This window comes from Alosa sapidissima, chromosome 10 (genome assembly GCF_018492685.1).
Source record: "Alosa sapidissima isolate fAloSap1 chromosome 10, fAloSap1.pri, whole genome shotgun sequence".
Classification (NCBI taxonomy): domain Eukaryota; kingdom Metazoa; phylum Chordata; class Actinopteri; order Clupeiformes; family Clupeidae; genus Alosa; species Alosa sapidissima.
Genome location: NC_055966.1, coordinates 21,069,209 through 21,087,320, shown reverse-complemented (window position 1 = coordinate 21,087,320; position 18,112 = coordinate 21,069,209). Strand labels below are relative to the sequence as shown.

At 40.4% G+C, this 18,112-nt stretch overlaps 1 protein-coding gene across 4 annotated transcripts; it reads left to right on the top strand.

Annotated features, from left to right (window-relative positions):
* The first annotated feature begins 82 nt into the window (after positions 1 to 82).
* trim33l (tripartite motif containing 33, like) lies at positions 83 to 17,900 on the top strand. 4 transcript variants are annotated; one of them, XR_006034551.1, is made up of 18 exons: positions 83 to 919; positions 1,066 to 1,163; positions 1,332 to 1,470; positions 3,974 to 4,091; positions 5,335 to 5,451; positions 5,798 to 5,912; positions 6,272 to 6,415; positions 6,589 to 6,700; positions 6,788 to 8,658; positions 10,675 to 10,977; positions 11,081 to 11,156; positions 11,333 to 11,466; positions 12,933 to 13,105; positions 13,476 to 13,581; positions 14,324 to 14,392; positions 14,510 to 14,644; positions 17,096 to 17,387; positions 17,762 to 17,900. XR_006034551.1 is itself a non-coding variant. In XM_042106545.1 (18 exons), the coding sequence occupies exons 2-18, from the start codon at positions 688 to 690 to the stop codon at positions 17,315 to 17,317; spliced, it is 4,164 nt and encodes a 1,387-aa protein (XP_041962479.1). In that variant the 5' UTR covers positions 83 to 306; positions 555 to 687; the 3' UTR covers positions 17,318 to 17,900. The 4 variants fall into 4 exon arrangements, 3 of the variants coding, with proteins under 3 accessions (XP_041962479.1, XP_041962480.1, XP_041962478.1); XM_042106545.1 differs by having other exon boundaries at positions 83 to 306; positions 555 to 919; positions 17,096 to 17,900; XM_042106546.1 differs by having other exon boundaries at positions 83 to 306; positions 529 to 919; positions 17,096 to 17,900.
* The last annotated feature ends 212 nt before the right edge of the window (positions 17,901 to 18,112 follow it).

Here is an 18,112-nt window from a genome sequence, read left to right as displayed (position 1 = left end):
GCACTCTCTCCACATACTACTTGGTTTCATGTAGGACTGTTTTTATTGTAGCATACTTTTGTAGCACGTTTGCGACCTCCTCTTTTAAGACTAGTGGTCCCCATAGGCCACTCTAGAATACAACATAGACGTAACCGCGTGAGGTTGCTCAATATTCATATCAATCAAAGGGATATTTCCGGTCGAAATGGGCGTTTCTTATGTCTATGGTACCGTTTTTCGTCCAACATTTTTGAGGAAGGAAGGGACTATCTCCTTTAGTGTACGAATCTCAAACTGTTTTTCTTTTAACCATACTATAACAAGGTATTTACGCACCTATATATGTAATAGTTAAACAATTGATACAAATGACTATTTTCTAATGCTAACTGAGGAGTAAGCAACCGATAAGTAGCACTAACGTTAGCTAGCTGTAGCACCAAGACAATGCCAAGAGATCTGGACTAGTTCTAAATAACATAGGAAATGCAGAGGTAAAGGTTTATAATAAATACATTTGACGACGTTGGTCTTATTGGAACTCAGTTCCTGTCTGTTATGATTTCCTCAAGATGCGCAGACAGCCAACAAATCCATGTAATGCTTCGAACATCGAAAATCCAAACCAGAGGCGAGACACGCGCAGCGACTTCCAGCATTAGAAAAGACAGGCTCTGAAAACGCCGTTGAATCTGCAACAAAATCATGTCTGTCGCCAAAATTCAAAAGAAGTTGGACAACATTGATGTGGGTCCGGTGGAACAAGACGTTTCGTCAGCGGCAGAGGGAAAAGCGTCATCTTCGTTGGAAAACTGTTGCGTTTGCGATACGCCACTACACCAAAGTCGGTTACCACAACTCTTTCCATGCTTACACTCTGCTTGCAGGACATGTCTGTCAAAACAGCATGTGGAGGAGAACAACAGAAAATCCATAGGTGGGTAGTACACTGAGTAAACGAATAGGCATGCTATAACTATTCAACATTAAGATGGCATGTTAGATGAGAACAAGAGTGATTGCCGCACAGGGTTAACATTTAGGATAACTTGACCTGACGCAGTGTTATGTCTTTCTCTGAAGAATGTCCCTCTTGCAAGAAGTTATTTGGCATCACGGAAATCACGGAAAATATTCTCTTTATGCAGTCTCTCCCTTCGTCAGAGAGTGATGTCTTTAAGGTGAGTGATGTTCCCCTTCTATTTATTGTCTTCCAGTCACCTATAATGACTGTTTATAACCCCCTGCGCATGTAACAATCACCTGCTTTGCCCATGCCCTGCACATCTCTCTCTTTGATAATCTAATCCATCTTTCTTGCCCCCTCCTTTTGTGGTGGTTCTTCATAGTGTGGAGGATGTGAGGAGCTTGGAATCAGTGGCTGGTGTAAGGACTGTGGGGAATTCCTATGCTCTGAATGTGTGTCAGCCCATAGCCGAGTAAAACTCACCCGGAGTCACACCATTGTAGCACAGGAGCTATCTGAAGGTGAATATCATAACTTATACCATCTACGTTAGGGTGCATCAAATGCCCCTCAAATCCTTTCTGCAATTTCTATGGTGGTTTTCCATATTCCATTTCATGCACAGAGTATATCTGTGAAATCTTAGAAAGATTAAACTTTGTCTAGGGGTACCACAAATGCATTGAATTATCATGATTTTAGGCGGATTTTGGCCATTTTCGCCATTTAACTACATGTTGGTACAAGCCTTGTAGTCATGGGAGATGCAGAGTCCATGCTGAAAAGTGCAGAGCTAGGTTGCCAAATGTCATTAAGAGAGTGTTGGTATATTAAATATTGAAACTCTTCATGTCATGAACTAAAAAATATTGCTTTATTTATGGCAACGTTTTACTTAAATCAAGCAGTCGAGCAACAAAGGTGAGCATTAACTTGCCGGTGCTAAGATGAATACCAAGTCAAAAACTATTGTGCCTTGGCTTGGGGATTCCCATATAACTGAAGATACTTTCATTTTGAGAGGAGCTTCCATTCAGTGTTGATGTGCTGAAGTGCATGTACAGCTTTATCAAAATTGAATGCAAAGGTAAACAATCATCAGTCAACCAAGAAGCCGCAGAGTATGTATTTGACCAAATACTGCCATTTTACCTAAAGGCAGATAAACTGATCAAGGAATATGACAACTGTCTAAATTTTCTAAAGAATCTGTATAATAAGGCCAAGGAAATGTCAAAGATTCCAGAAGTGAGTAGAGGAACCAGTCACCAATTTAAAGAACACCAAGAGTTTCTGTCAAAGACCTGCCAGTTGTGGCACCATGAAGCAGAAAAGTTCAGAGATGAAGAAGACAGGGCTTTTCTAGAGTCCATGAAGACAGACAGGAAGGCATGTTGGTCAGGAGCAGATGTGCAATCTCAAGGCAAACATAAAAGGAAATATATGAGAGAAGAACAAGAAAGGAGGAGAAGGGAGAAGGAGGAGCTGAGAAAATCTCCAAAAGAAATAGTAAGCAGTGATATTGTTGAGGAGGTCGAAAATTGTCCAGTTCCAGAAACTTCTTCTCAAGTTGATCCTGACTTTCAAGGCTCAATTCAGTTATACCACATCGCAGGACAAGGAAAACTGGAGACCCAAAACTTTGTCCCATGATTTTGCTGCCCATCCTGATGTCATTTCTGTTATGAAGAGGGGCAAAATATCATCATCAATGTCATCACTATTTATGTGTGATAGTGGAGATTGGACAAGTTTTCTCTCTCATGCCAGCCTGGACAGGTTTGATTGAAAACCATGCTTAAAAATCTCAGAAGACATTGAGGAATCCTAGAGTCCTCCCAATAACATGGCATTACATTGGGATGAAAAACTAGGCACATTAGAGGAGCCTTACCATAAGGAGGAATGATGTGCTGTGTTGTTGTCAGGTGAACATGGCACAAAACCTTTGAGTGTGATGCCACTTCAGGAAGTTGGCAAGGGTGAGACTGGAAGAAACATTGCTGAGAACATACGGGCAGCTTTTGGCAGATTGGTAGTGTACTGATGCAATTGCTGCAATGGTGTTTGACACAACTACTAAAGACTGTATAATTATGTTCCAAATAGTTTAGTTTGTGTTGATATGTTATCATAAATTTAATTCCAACTGCAGTTTTTGAAAATTAGAGATGCTAAGGAAAGGAGTTAGTGCTCAATGCGGATAATGTGCTAAGGAAAATGTACAATGTTCACCAACAAATGTAAATATTAGACATACATGTATTGAATTAAATGTTTCAACATGCATGCAGCTGTTCTGTTTTTTGTAAACAGAAGCTAGATATGTCATTAATTGACATTATTACGTTTAAATGTAGTGTAAAGAAGATTATTGGAAAATAACCAAAATCGGCCATAAAATATGAAATATTGTCAAAATAAAGGTGCATTGTGGTACCCCTAGATCATTATCAATCTTCACCAAACTTCATATTTAGTGTTTATTCATCAAATGGTATAATATTATTCACCATAGAAGAGTTTTTGAGGGAAAAAGGGGCACTTGATGCACCCTAATCTACGTCTAAGTTGAAAAGGGTGTCGTTTAAAAAGTGATATACTACACCTATGAAGTAGATCTGGTAAAAAAAGTTTAATCGCTAAATATAGTTCCATATCAATGCTTATGAATGGTAACCATAACACCGATAGTAGGACGACGGTTGAGCCTGGAGGCAGGCTTTGCAACAATGGAATCAACTGTAAACAGCTGAAAAAACTAACGATTTTAGCTCATAACATCATCACCCCCCTGGAATGAAAACCTGAAATCTGTAAAACCTAAGAGATGCATTGAAAAAGTAGGCCTATACGTTAGTGTTGCTGTTGTAGTGTGGGCATCTTTTTTGATATGCGGTTCTTTAGAGTGATGTGAGTTTTCTTCATGTTGGACTAATTGGCCACCCCTGGGCTAGGGTTACTCCATATGGCAACCAGCCCTAAGAGGTGCATGTAAAGTCTTTCCATTTTTGTCTGCCACAGGTTCACATCCTACCCAGTACTGTCCAGCTCATAGAGAAGAACCTCTGAAATTCTTTTGTGTGACCTGCAGTCAGCTCACTTGTCGGAACTGCCAGCTGGTTGACCACAGAAATCACAGGTATGGAGAAATGATTTATGCAGTTGCATTAAACCTTATAAAGTGTTAGAGTATGTGAACCCCGTATACCGCTGAAAATGAGTTTTTCAAGGGATTAAAGATATTTAAATGTATGCATAGTCCTGAATCTCAGGTATATGAATCCTGTAGTAATCGCAACATTTCCACCACAAGATCAACCACACTAGTAGTTCACTGTTTTATGTGCATATTAGTCTGGTGTAGCCAGACTCTAATTCTTATCAAAATATTAGTGTGCTATCATGTCTTTTGAATTTGAATATGGGGCGTGTTTCAACCGATAAGGGGAAATATGTGTCTGCACCCAATTGGACAGACCTAACCAATCAGAGCAACAAAATATGTATGCAGAAATGCATCCTTCTTCACTGTTTTCTGTTCGTCTTTTAAGCGTGCTCAGGTGACGTGGATATTATCGCTCCTCTGTCGTTTATTGTATAAAGCCTGTCTAGACTATTTGATTGGCCTCTGGTTAGGGCACAGAGACTTCTCAATGGAGTGACTCCAGACCAAATTTCCCAAACTCAAATTTTGTGGGGTGTGTAAATTAAAGCTGGCTTCTAGGCAATATGCATATTATGTATCTTTAGAGGTCTAAAATCAGGTTTGTTTGTGTTTGGTGAAGATGGCTTTTATGCCTTAAAGCATCTGTGAGATATTATTAGTAGCAAAGATGTTGACTCAGTGGACGCATCTGTCTTTTCACATAATTGAGGGCAAGAATACCAGTTATTCTCTCACTTGTCAGCACTAGGAGGACTGTTCAATTGTTTACATGGTTGCCGTTGAAGAACACTATTAAAAACCATCTCCTTAATTCCAGATGGAGACACCGAGTTGACCGAGTTGATCCAATGTAGCCATATGTATGATCCAATCTTATGTTAATCCAATGTATATATGGCGTTCCTGGGCAGATTTGATTTAGATGTCTCTTAGGTATACCAGGGACATCTTAGGTATACCATTTGGTGTTCTGTCTGCTTACAATAACCATTCTGTCTCAGTCGTTTCTGTGTCTTAGACAGAGACAAGAGAATATATTTAAAAGAAAAACACCAATATTCTACACCGTTTTCTTCTTGGGGATTAAAATCAGACATATTTTACAACATATTGTTGTAGGGTTTTGTAATGTTTAATATAGCAATAGCATACTGTTGACCCAATGTAAAAATGTTTCCTCCATCAGTACTATATTGAAAAGTTGTCACATTCACAGCTATCAGATGATCACTGAGGCAGTATCTGCTTTACGTGAAAAGCTTCAGTCACTACAGGGACAAGTGACCAAACACAAGGAGCAAGTCAAACAGAGTGAATTGGATTTGGATCAGAGGTATTGTATTGTTTCATTTTAAACAAAATATGGCTCATATAAGTCTGTCATGGACACCTTGTACTATACCAACCATAGTTGATGAATAGGATTAATAAAGTATCTATCTATCTGTCTTTCTATCGATCAATCCATCCATCCATCCATCGATTTATTTATTTATTGCTTGTTTCGTGCCATTACTCCTTGATACTTTGGTGATGTAGCTGTTGGCATGAGCATAGCTTGACTCACAAGAGAGTCAGAGCCAATTCATCTCAAGATACATCCTTGATGGTTATGAGTTTGCATGCATAATGACAACATAGTGTACATTCATTTTCTAAAGGCTACATTTGTCCCCTAGACTACGGAATATTGCTGACCTGAAGACTAGCCTCAAGAGAAAACTTTCCCTGGTGGTGTCAAAGATGCATCGAGCCTTGTTAATAAAGGGGCTCGACCTCTTTCAGTCTGCTTCGGTAATTACGCGCTGATACAAATAAAAATTCTTACAGGGAGGCTACACCAGGTCCGCAACTGAAGAGCTCTGACCGCGTGTCTGTTCCGGCAATTCACTTCCACTATAATCAACAGAACTGGCTACACCAGATGTGATATTGGTGTATAAAAATTACTCATTTGACTATTTTTGTGCTACGTGAACGGCACGCTTGAGTTGCGGACCCGGTGTGGCCTCCCTGTTACTGCTATAGGCCCACAAACGCAACACTTCAGGCTATATAATTATCAATATATATGTCTAATAAGAATCTCTAATAGGTCTGTTGAGTCCCAATATTTCTGATTGTTTGTTGTGGTTGATTGTGCTTGTGTGAAGGCAGTGTATGGGAGAGAGGAGAAACAACTGTTCCAACGAAAGACCTCTCTGAGGAGAATAGAGAAGAGACAGGACTACATTATATCTTTCATTGAAAAAACTCTCAGCATAGAAGGCCATGCTGGAATACTCCTTAAAAACAGAGTGAGTGTAATTTTCTACCAGCTTTGGACTTTTGTGTTGTATGTATCAAAGATTCTAAAGCGCTCCGCTCTAGAATCTTTGGTATATATATATATATATATATATATATATATATATATATATATTATAAGTTCTAATATAAATTGTGTCAACATTTCTTCTTCTCTCTACAGATTGAAAGTCAAATAAAGGATTTACTGCTCCAGAGTGTAAATCCACCTAGTTCTATGCTTGAACTGAATGTCCAGGTCAATCAGTCAATCATGACCTCAGTGGAAAATTTTGGTGAGGCTGAATTCATTTAAATCACATTTTGATAAGGTTTTCATGAAATGGTCAGTGAGTTATAATGTGCTGGTTTGCCCCCCTCAGGAGGAATCTCACTCAGACTTGTCCCCTTTGAACGGTACCAGTCCAACCAGTCCGAGTCCCTTCTTCAGACCGTACCAAATCTCCAGAATGTCCCCAAGGACTGTATCATCAACACAGTGACGTCCACCTCCTCGTCCCCTGACTCCTCTACTCAGGAGGCTACTCTACTCGGTCGATCCCCAGTGGCTTCTCCCTCTCATCACAGTCAGTCTCACAACGCCCCACTTGGAATCCCGCAGTCTGCGGCTTGCTCATCTAACTCTCCCCAGTCGTCTACTTCCTCTCATGGCCAGACTGGGCCCAAGGTCTGCATTGTTAACAACGCAACATCCACCACGTCTCCTGACACCTCTGCCCAGACAGCTCTACACGGTCAATCCCCTACAGTTCCCCACTCTCATCACAGTCAGCCGAAGAGCGCCCCACTTGGTCATTCGGCTCAGTCTACGCTTCAGACTACGTCTGCCCCATCTAATGCTCCTCAGTCTCAGTCTGCTTCGTCAAATAGCCTTCAGCTCCCTCGGTCCTCTTTGCCTCATGCTCAACCCGACGTTAACAGACCTGCCCTGCAGCACCATAATGCTGTATTACCATTATATGTGCCCTCTACATCTTTCCAGCAACAGAGTCATCAGAGTCAGACTGCGTTTCTTGTTCTTTCTACACCTGTAATCTCGAATCCTCCCCAGGTCCTGTGCGGTCCCTTCAGTATCGCCAACGTGACAGAAAAATCAGTAAAACCACAGTCTGCACCACAAGTGCAGGTCCACTCTGGCTCAGCTAACTCCTCAGCAAACAGTACTAGGCCATCTCACACGAGTAAGCCTGAACTGACAGCATCACACAGTCCTCTGTCGTCTCACACAAAATCAGCACAGCAGCCCTCTCCCGCCAGGTATGTTCAACTCATCCGGCCTGCTCCTGCCCAAACTCAGTCCAGCCTTAATGCCCTGTCTGCTTCTACAGACTCAGGAAAAGCCCAGTCAGGACATGCTGATACTCAGGCCAGCACATTTCAGCCTCCTCCCTCAGCAGTGGTCCAGCAAGTACAGGTTTCTTCTGTAGACCCCCAGCATTCACTGGCTCACCCAACAGTATCTCCATTAGATCAACACAGTACTCAGTCTTCTCTTTTACAGCGGCCACCTCTCACCAATCATCCTCAAACCATCCGGCCTACTTCTGCAGACACAGGAAAAGCTCAGTCAGGTCATTCCCAGTCTCAGCCCAACACATTTCAGCCTCCTCCTTCAGCATTGGTCCAGCAAGTACAAGTTGTTTCTGTTGATGCTCACAATCCCCAGTCTCGCCCAGCAGTATCTTCACTAGATCAACACAATCCTCTGTCGTCTCACCCAAAACCACCACCACAAGCCCCCCTGTCTGCTTCTACACACTCAGGAAAAGCCCAGTCAGGACGTTCTGAGATTCAGTCCAACACATCTCAGCCACCTCCCTCAGCAATGATCCAGCAAATCAAGGTTTCTTCTGTTGATGCCCAACATTCCCAGTCTCCTCCAACAGCATCTCCATTAGATCAACCCAGAACCATGTCTTCTCACCAAAAGCCACTACAACAAGCCTCTCAGAGCAAGGCGGCCCTCTCTAACCCTATATTGTACAACATCCTTCAAGTCCCCTCTGCTGATACCCAGAATCCCCAATCTTCCAAAACCGCTTTTAATAAATCCTTGAGCCTTCAGGATCCGAGAACAATGAAATTGATTGCAAAGAGAATCGCAATGCTCAAGAAAAAGTCTACCAACAACTTCAAACGGCGTCCACCAAAAGTGTGGAAATTCCATGAATGCCATTCTTCTTCTGGGTCTGATGAGACCAACCAACACTCTCTCAGTGGCAGGAATGCTTCAGTAAGTGCAATAATCTTAAGGGGTTGGTTACCTTTACATATATGAATATGCCTAGTTCTACACTAAAAGAGAACTTCAGGCAACAGGCAAAAAAGTTTAGTCTATTAGGAATTTATTGTGTAAGGGAATATATTTAATGGTTGATTCTACTGGTTTGCCTCTAACCCATAAACATAGAAGGTGGTCTGCCATGCTAGACATCCAGAAATCATAATTTTTGATTCAGTAGGAAAATCGTTTAGCCTGGTTAACACCAGACCGAGATTGAGAGTGGGGTTGAAAAGGCTTAATTGACTTAGTTACTTAAATTGATGCGTTCAACTCTCACCAGATTGCTTTGTTTCAATCTAGATTTATAAATCTAAACATTGCCTGCTTCCCTTACATTTAGTGGAAGTGTCATAGAAAATCGTCAAATAGTTGATCATTTTAAGAATTTTTAATTTAAAGAAAATTTAGCTCACCACTTCAAGAAAGATTCACTGATAAAACTTGTGCTAAAGTAAAGATGAGTCTTCAAGTAGGCAGAATTCAATGCAAAAATGTTTTTTATGGATGCTAGCACCAATACCAACAGCAATAAACCCAGAGTGTATCTCGAGAAGGCACTCTCGAACAATAGTCGAAAACCAATATTTTTACTCCTCCTTAGATGCCGACACAAGATTTGTGTCACTACCCCAAACCCACAGGTGGCGTTATGAATCATTGATAGTCTTATCTTTGATAGTCAGCACTTGCTGCCAAGTGTATGAACTTTTTACTCGTTTGCTCTTTCTCACTGGCTTTTTTGAGTAGAGCCCGCCTTTGATCACGCCTTATCTTGCACCTGCAAGGCCAACTTTGTTTTGTTTGTTTTTTCAAACGGGCCTTGCTCAGTCAGCATGAGACACAGAGCGACACAAAGAGACATCGGGATAAAGGGCAATATAGAGAATAACTCTGGTAGGATAGCTTCAGTGTGTTATTAATTATTAGTGAAACTTTGTTAATGTTATCAAAAGACTGTTGTTTAAGAAGAAGTCTAAAGTACACCCAAGGCCAGATAAGTGACTGTGATTGGATCCTGGGTTTTTGGTGATTTGGAAATGGGCTCTTGATGTCCTTTAGAAATGTCATGCATTCCTCATGCGCAGAAGGTTTAAAGAGGCTATCAATCAGAATCCGATTGAGAAAAGAGTGGACCTAGATTCAAAATTTGAACAGGCACTATTTCCAGGTTCACCCCGGATCTCCACTACACTCCAGCCCAGCCTCCAAAGCCTCTGTCTGCAGCGGAGTTTGTGCTGCATGTAAAATAAACAAATGTTTTCAACATGAAAATGAATCTGCACAGGAACTACCGCACTTTTATTTCAGTGCTTAGATGTTTGTCTGATACAGAAACTGTTGTGAATAGTGTTAAATAAACAGTAAACCAATTATGAGAACATTTAGCTGTGAAAGCACAGGCATCCATTAGGATTAAACACCAAATTGATACAACTGACTGGGCACTTCATAAAGATATTCTCAGTAACTTTTAAACTGAGAAACTATGATAACGAGAAGCTAACATAGCATCGGAAGCAAGCCAGACCGCAATATCAAAACTCTTAATGTCCTTCAGAAATGCTGTGCTACTGCTACTTTTTAAGTATAATTTTCTTGGTTATTCTACCATCCTTTTTTGTAGAGATCCTGATCCTCCATTCAAGTCATATTTGATTAAAAGTTCACAACAACTCCGCTATATAGCACATTTCATAAGGCAATTCAATGTGCTTTACATATAAAGAAACAATGACAAATAATGGTTAAAAGAAAGCAGCGTATTGCTGGAGGGCCTTCATCTGCTATTGTCTTTTGTATTGCTATTGTAGTCACCCGCCAGAGTTATTTAGCTCAAGTCTGCCTGAGTAAGAGATTGTGTGGTGTTGGAAGGGGGCTGCTTGTAGAGTGATTGACACAGTTTAACTTACAGCAACTTCAGCAAAACAGACATGAAAACACTTAATGGATTGTGATCTTTTTCAGGTGTCAAGCCCAACTGGTTTGCCAGACCCTCAGAGTGACACTCAAACTTTGACCATCCAGCAAACCACCAGTAAGACACAGTGCCTAGAGGAGCCATCAGAACAGAGGGATACCCCGCCTCAATTAACCAAGGACGATCACAACATACATACAAACTGGCTTAATGGACTTCCACAAAGCTTTCGAGAAATATTAGGAGTATCACCTCTTGAGAAGGAGGGGCAGGATTCCCCTCAAACAGACATTGTCAAGACCGAAGATCCTCAGACCTTGTCAAGACCAAAGTCTGAAGATTCAGTGTCTGTAAGGAACTGAAATTGTCCATTTCACTTGGCTTCAATTAATTTGTCTAAACCACAGGAATAGTAGATGTCTGACAGTGAAATATTGTTATTCTTATTGACAGGTTGGTGACACCGATTCTGTGACATCTGACAAGGCTGAAAACACAGTTGAAATAAAGAACTCCACACTTCCTGAGAGTAAGTTAATATCAGCGAACCTGTTTGTTATAAAGTGCATTCATATGAAGACTTCCTTATCTAACCATTAGTGTCTTGCTTTTCGTCTATAGGTTTTAAATCTTAATTATTTTTTGTCACTGAGAAGCATAAATACCTATTTTTTTTCCAATGATAACTTTGATTTTCATCAACAGAGATATTAAGATGCCAAGTTGATTTGATTCGACTGGATATAAAGTTGCCGTCTACTGGACTTTCACTTCCTCGGTTCAGAGTTGGCACTGATGGATCTCTTGAAATTATCCCACTGCCAGAGATTGAAGTGGAGGTATGTCTCTCAGTAATATAAGTTCATTTGAATAAGCAGATATTGTAGACTTTTATACATTTCAGTTTGCAAAATTATGTTTTCACCTGTTTTGTCTGGGTTGTTAATAATGGCAAGTGATCAGTGTTTCAGTGAGTCGTTGGCTAACTTCCATCGCAATCGTGGTAACCATCATTCATGGATTTGGTGTTTCTAGAAAGGGTAGTTCCAACGATCAATTGCAAATATGATCAGTTTGTTGGTTGGAACAACAGCTCCAGAGGAGTCGTTGAGGTGTCGTTCATGGATATTTATGGTTGTCAATGTTTTAATTACATTAGTTTGATAAGATTGACCTGATATATGTGTACCTGAACACCAGCTAACTGAGTATCCTATCGTTTTAAATGTACATTTATTCATTTTAAATGTGCAGGGGTGTAAAGACAGAGATTTCAATGGTGGTTAGACACAACTGCATCCATAACATCCACTCATTCACACCTGTGCATGAGCAGAGGCTGTAGTTAAGGAAAACATTGGGACACGACAGAAATATTTTCTTACATTCATTATGAGTTGGTTGTGCTTTCTTAATAACTACTTTCTATGATGCTCTATAGATGCTCAAGTAAATGTGTTGGACTCATTTTTAACCCTCAACTCAAAGCATGATGTCATTTACACACTGTTTTGAATGATGAAACTTGCTATTTTTGTTCAAACAACGCTTACTAGACAGCCAGACTAGCTTCACACGACTTTGTTGCCTCAAAGGGTTTTTTTTGTCTTTCTTCGATCCAATCGCAAAGGGACGATACTCAAAGGACTATGGGATATCTGGAGCGAAAAAGATGCACCTGATGCATCCTAGAAAATCACTAAAAACGAAGTACAGATATAGGGTTGGCTTTTGGATAGCTTTGTCTGATGTAAAATCGGGCAAATGCCCTCTACCAAGGCTTTTGGACATGCCCCATGACGTGAACGTCAAGTGGCCTTGTGGGCGGGATTTAGGACAACAGAGGGGCTATGAAAATGGGGAAGGCATGGTTTAATGATTCTGGCAGCATGAAGCCCCAGCCATTATTATCTGTAAGCTTGAATATTGCCTTGTCTTGGCCTGGTTCAATAGTGGATTTGTGGCTACTGACCTTTGGTCTAAAGGTCTTCTTCGGTCAAGAGCATTTTTAGTGCTTTGTGGTGTTAATTTTTCATGTTCTGCATTTAATATGCTTCCTTGCTTATACTTCTTTCCATTTACAGTATAAGTCCTTTTACAAAAACGATGTGTTAAATATATAAATATACACTTTTAACATTTCTTCCTCCTTTCATATTTTTCCTTCCATCCACAGTAACTCCTTTTACATTAATTCTGCGATCTACATTTAAATGTCCATTATTTAAATGTTGACAGCACCTAGTTTACACAATACCCTAACATCATTAATACATGCCAGTTCTGCCATCTAACTGTGATCCAGGAACTCTTCATGGACTCTGAGAGCTCGGAGAGCTCTCCTCTGTCTCTTGACTCTACGGAAAGCATCATCCAATGCCAGGTGTGCAGCGCAAACAGAGCCACCCTCCAGTGTGTGATATGTGAAAGGAGCTTTCACAGAGACTGCCATGTTCCTCCAATCACCACCCGGGTCTGGTGAGTGGGAGCTCACTCTGCCGTTAGTAGCCATTTTTTGTGAAGAACTCAACTTGGGCACAGTAGTTCATAACTTCAGCTAAGCACATAATATTCTAGTTAAATTAGATGCCAGACAGACATGTTTCTCAGTTTCACCTCATTTAAGGTTGAACCTAAACAGCTTCATTTCATAATGGCTTTTGTGAGATATTTTGCTGTGATTGATTGGTGGATTAATTGATTGATTGATCTTGATGAACTGTCATCCTTGTACATGTCTGATTTCAATTATTATTATTATTATTATTATTATTATTGTTACTAGATGATTTTACTTTACTATGCAATGGACCCTCTTGATCGTGATCAGTATCTTTTCTCACCCTAGCAATTACAAATGGAAGTGCTCCATATGCCAGGACCTGTCTGATTCAACAGACCCATTCAGGAAGGATAGACAAAGGAAGTTCTGGCTGAACTCGGTGGATCAGAGGGTAGGAAGAACACATGTGCTTTCATCAGTTGGTCTTTACTGTGAGGTGGGGGATCACACTGGAAATAATGAAGCAGCAGCGGTAAACGTAACGCACTGCTCAGACCATAATAATTCCATCTCGTTCCTATCAGCACTATTCTCTGCAGATGTATAGACCCTTTCATCAATAAAAACAAAAACAATGCTTGAACGTTCTATTTGGGCCCCAATCTACTTCCTCTGCATTAAGATAACATATGGAATGTTAAAAAGGAAGTCTTGTGGGGCCAACTATGATGTTGATAATGGAACTCTCTTGAAAGGGTCCATTGGCAATGCATATCACAGTCACATGTCTGCCTCAGGGAATTCCCTCACTATTCTAATGGCTGTCGCGTCATCTTTTATTAGAGAACCATTTATGGAGAGAGCAAGTTGGACGTACAGAAATGTATCTTGTAATAGTCACAGACTCAAATACTGATGAAGTACCAGTTCTTCCCAAATTTAATACACTGTTTGCAAATCATATACATAATAATTAAAATTTAAGGAATAGTTTAGCATTTTCTCCCACAGCAGCAGAAGAGGCGGCAGGCCTCATTCACTAGATTGTGCTTATAGTAACATTAAAAATAGAACGTGTTTTATCCATGCATCCATGTATACTGTAGTTATTTTGGAATTCCATAACAATGCCAGCATCTAATTGTAATTGAACTATATTGCTGTTGCAATACATGTGTTCTTTTTTCTTTCAGAGATGTGAACACCTCTTACTCGCCCTTATGTGCAAGAAGAACAACAGCGTCCTTTATAACTCATGCAAGGTAGGCAACCGTATACAGCACATCTAAGCTCACACATGCACTTCAGCACTACGCATATTGGCTTACTCTGTGAAATAAACAACACTTATTTGTATGCTATTTTCGTTCAAACTGAAGGATCCAGCGTCGTCTATAGACTTTGAGTTCATTCATGAACGGCTGCTGAGGAGACGGACTCCTCCGTACCGCACGCCATCTGAGCTGGTTTCAGATGTCTGGGTGTTTCTGGAATCCACTCTGTCCAACGCTGAGGTTTGGGTTCCCTTAAGATTTCTTGTTCTGTGTTTTGAGGATGGCAAAACTAGGCGCTCAATAAAATATACATTGAATGTATTGTGTCCAAGATGTTGCTAGGGGAAGGTATCCAGGATGTTGCTAGGATGGTATCAGAATCATTAAGTTGGTGAAATTTCACCAGAGAGGGTTGAAGCGGAGCAGAAATCAAGGATTTTTGATTCCACCATGTGATGGGTTTTCCCAGTTCCCATCACAATTCTGACTTAAGATTGACTTGTCTACATTAGTACTGGTTGAACCTCAGGAGAAGCCAGATTTGTCAACTGAAAGGACCTGGGGATATTAGGCTCAAGTAACCACCAAACAGTATACTGCACCTGTCTTTAATTAATTAATTAATAAATAAATAAATGGATGGGCCAGTGTAATGGTTAAGGAGTCAAGCTAGCGTGCAGTAGCCAGAAAAGAGTTGCAATGTCATAATGCCCTTATAATATAAATTACATGTAGCGGGGGATATAAGTGAACATGTGGGGGGGGGATCAGTAAGTATACTTCCAGTGAGGCTATTTGCATGATTCTTTTTACCAGATATTAGTATTAACTCTGGTAATCCACACATAAAAAAATCCAAACATTAAAGTCCATAAATAAAGTTATGTGATAATGTGGAATGACACAGGAAAAAGTATTGAACATGCCTACTTCAAGACATTTCCTGTATGACGAAACTAATCATCCTGGTGGATGGCCAGATTCTCCCAGAAAAAATGTCTCCATTCTTTTAACTGTATTAAAGAGGGAACTTGTCAACTATTTCAACGTAATAAACCAGTTTAGAAATCATTTGGATGGTTAAATGACCTGTTCCGGTGAAAATGGTGACTTTTCCCGCTGCCCCTAGCGACCCCAGGCAGAAAACCAACCTTGCAACATTGAGACTACCGTCCCAGAAAAGAGAAGTGAGAAACAAGAAACTCGTTTTAAATCGTGTTTCTTAGCTTGTAACATCCACATTGTTCTGCCGAACTTATGCTAACCGTTTCGCTAGCTTGTAAACAAATCCATGTGCTCTATCGTTACGTTTTTCCACAGTTTGAAATAGCACAATGCACAATTTCTCCAGCAGAGGGGGAAATATAGCTAATACTGCCAAGTTTCCCTTTAAGTCTGCCAGTGCCATGAGAGGAAAAACAGCCCCACACCATGATGCCTCCACCTCTAAACCTCATTGTTGGTATGGTATTTTTAGGGTGATGTACAGTGCCATTTCTCCTCCAAACATGATGTGTAGTATGACATTCAAAAAGTTACATTTTGCTCTCCTCTGACCAGACTACATTCTCTCAGTATTTCATAGGCTTGTCCAAATATTGTGTGACAAACTTTAAACAAGCTTCGACATGTTTTTCCTCAGTAATGGAGTCATGCGGGGTGAGCATGCATAGAGGCCATGGCCGTGGAGTGCATTACCTACAATTTTCTCTGTAACAATTGTACCTGCTTCCTCCAAGTCTTTCTGGAGCTTTCTCTGAGAGGTCCTAGGCTTTTAAGTTACTCTTCTGTCTATCCTTATGACTCCCTTGTCAGAAATCTTGCGTGGAGCTCCTGTGCATGGCAGTTGATGATGCAGTGATGTTCCTTCCACTTGTAGATAATGGCCCCCTTGCTGCTTACTGGAAGGTTCTGAAGTTTTGAAATGCATCTGTAACCACTTCCATCGATATGTTTTGCAACAATAAGGTTGCAAAGGTCTTGGGAGAGCTCTTTGCTTTTACCCATCATGAGCTGTTTCTTGGGTGACACCTTGACGAAAAACCTTTTTATAGCCCATCAATATATGTACTAACCAAGCTTATATTAATTTGCACAGATAGGAGGGATAATTATTCTCTAACTACTTACAGATTCCAGCTTGTTCCTTGCCTTAGTGCACTGCTTTGTCTTAGCTTGTTGAATATTTTTTTCATTTTTTTTTTGTCATTCCACTTTATTACACATAACTCTACTTATGGACTTTGATGTTTAGATTTTTTTATATATGTGTAGATTACCTGCTTTAATATTAATGTCGTATGATGAAAATTCCATGTGAATAGCTTCACTGGAAGGATACTTACTGAAAAAAATGTTGACACATTCAATACTTATTTCCTCCACTGTATGTAAGTTGCTTTGGGAAAAGCGTCTGCTAAAAAGTATGGTAATTGACAACATGAAAAAGCCATGGCAGTGGGTTATTCAGTGTGCCGTACTCAATTTAATACATGCTAAAAAGGAAACAGTGTCGAGTAAGGGTAATTTTAGAGTCTGCAACTATGAGGTGAAAGACTAATTAGGTGAGGAGAGATTTTGTCTGACTCCACCTACTGTATGTCCTGATTAGCAAATCCAAATAGTCCAGAAAGACAATTTTTTTTATTCCACTTTGAATCAAATTCCATCTCATCCCTGTCCATTTTACAGGAGACTGAGGATGCACTGAGGATGCTGAAGTCCTTTAAGAAGAGGGTCAACCAGGTCTTTGGAAACACTCTCCATCCATCTCTTCTGAAACGATCCAATGTGAATAGGGAACAGAATCTGGGCAAAACAGGAGGACCAATCAAAAAGGAGACGTCAGAAACCGAAGATGACTCTTCAGAGGACTGCACAGAACCTGTTATCAAAAAACGTCACCTGGACTAGAGAGAGACTGAGTCAAGATCACTGTTGATCGTTTTTCTCAGCCTGCACGCATGTCACAGTCTGTGCCAAGGCAATGACCGCAGTATGGCAAGAGCAAGTCTGAAAAGAAGAGGTCTGCAAGTTTTCAGCACAGTGATGTTGATTATGGACCTTACAGGGACAAGATAAAGGGAGAGAAATACACTGACTGGTACACACATGGACACATACTTGCCTCAAAGATACCACACCGCCCTTTGAAAATGTTGCTGATGTTGCTGTTGGTGCACTATAAGAATAGCTGAAGCTTTTCGTTTCCACAGACAGTTTTCCATTTATATACAGTAGAACAGGTTTCATGTTTGCTTAAAATTCCACCTCAATAGGTCATGGTGCCTTCCATGCATTTAGTTTTCTTTCCCTAAGGTTTGTCACTTCAAGTTACTTTGCTCTCCAAGCAGTGAGCTCTATTGTGTTCTCTTTTTATTGATGTTCCCGGAATGGCAAATTGTATATGCCTACTTATTTCGGAGAGAAATTTAATGACGTCTTCTGGTATATCAAACCGCTATCCTCCTGTTAATAAATGTTCGGAATAGCTTAAGTGCGTGTCTTTTCTGGGTCAGGCGAAAATGGCAATCTGTTTACTTTTTCATTGACCGCTAAAGGACCCCAGCATAGCAACATTGTATTTTATTTTCTTTGAGAAAGAACTGAGAAATGTGTTTACATTTTTCCCATCAGCAATATTTTTGAAGATTAATTTAGGCAAGTTGATTCCCGAATTGTTCAAAGATCAATACTGATTTCGAACTT

Coding starts and splice junctions, on each gene's coding strand:
- trim33l (XM_042106545.1), top strand. CDS start 688: ATGTCTGTCGCCAAAATTCAAAAGAAGTTGGACAACATTGATGTGGGT. Junction 5,452..5,797: donor GAATTGGATTTGGATCAGAG/GTATTGTATTGT, acceptor TTTGTCCCCTAG/ACTACGGAATATTGCTGACC. Junction 13,582..14,323: donor TGAACTCGGTGGATCAGAGG/GTAGGAAGAACA, acceptor TTTTTCTTTCAG/AGATGTGAACACCTCTTACT.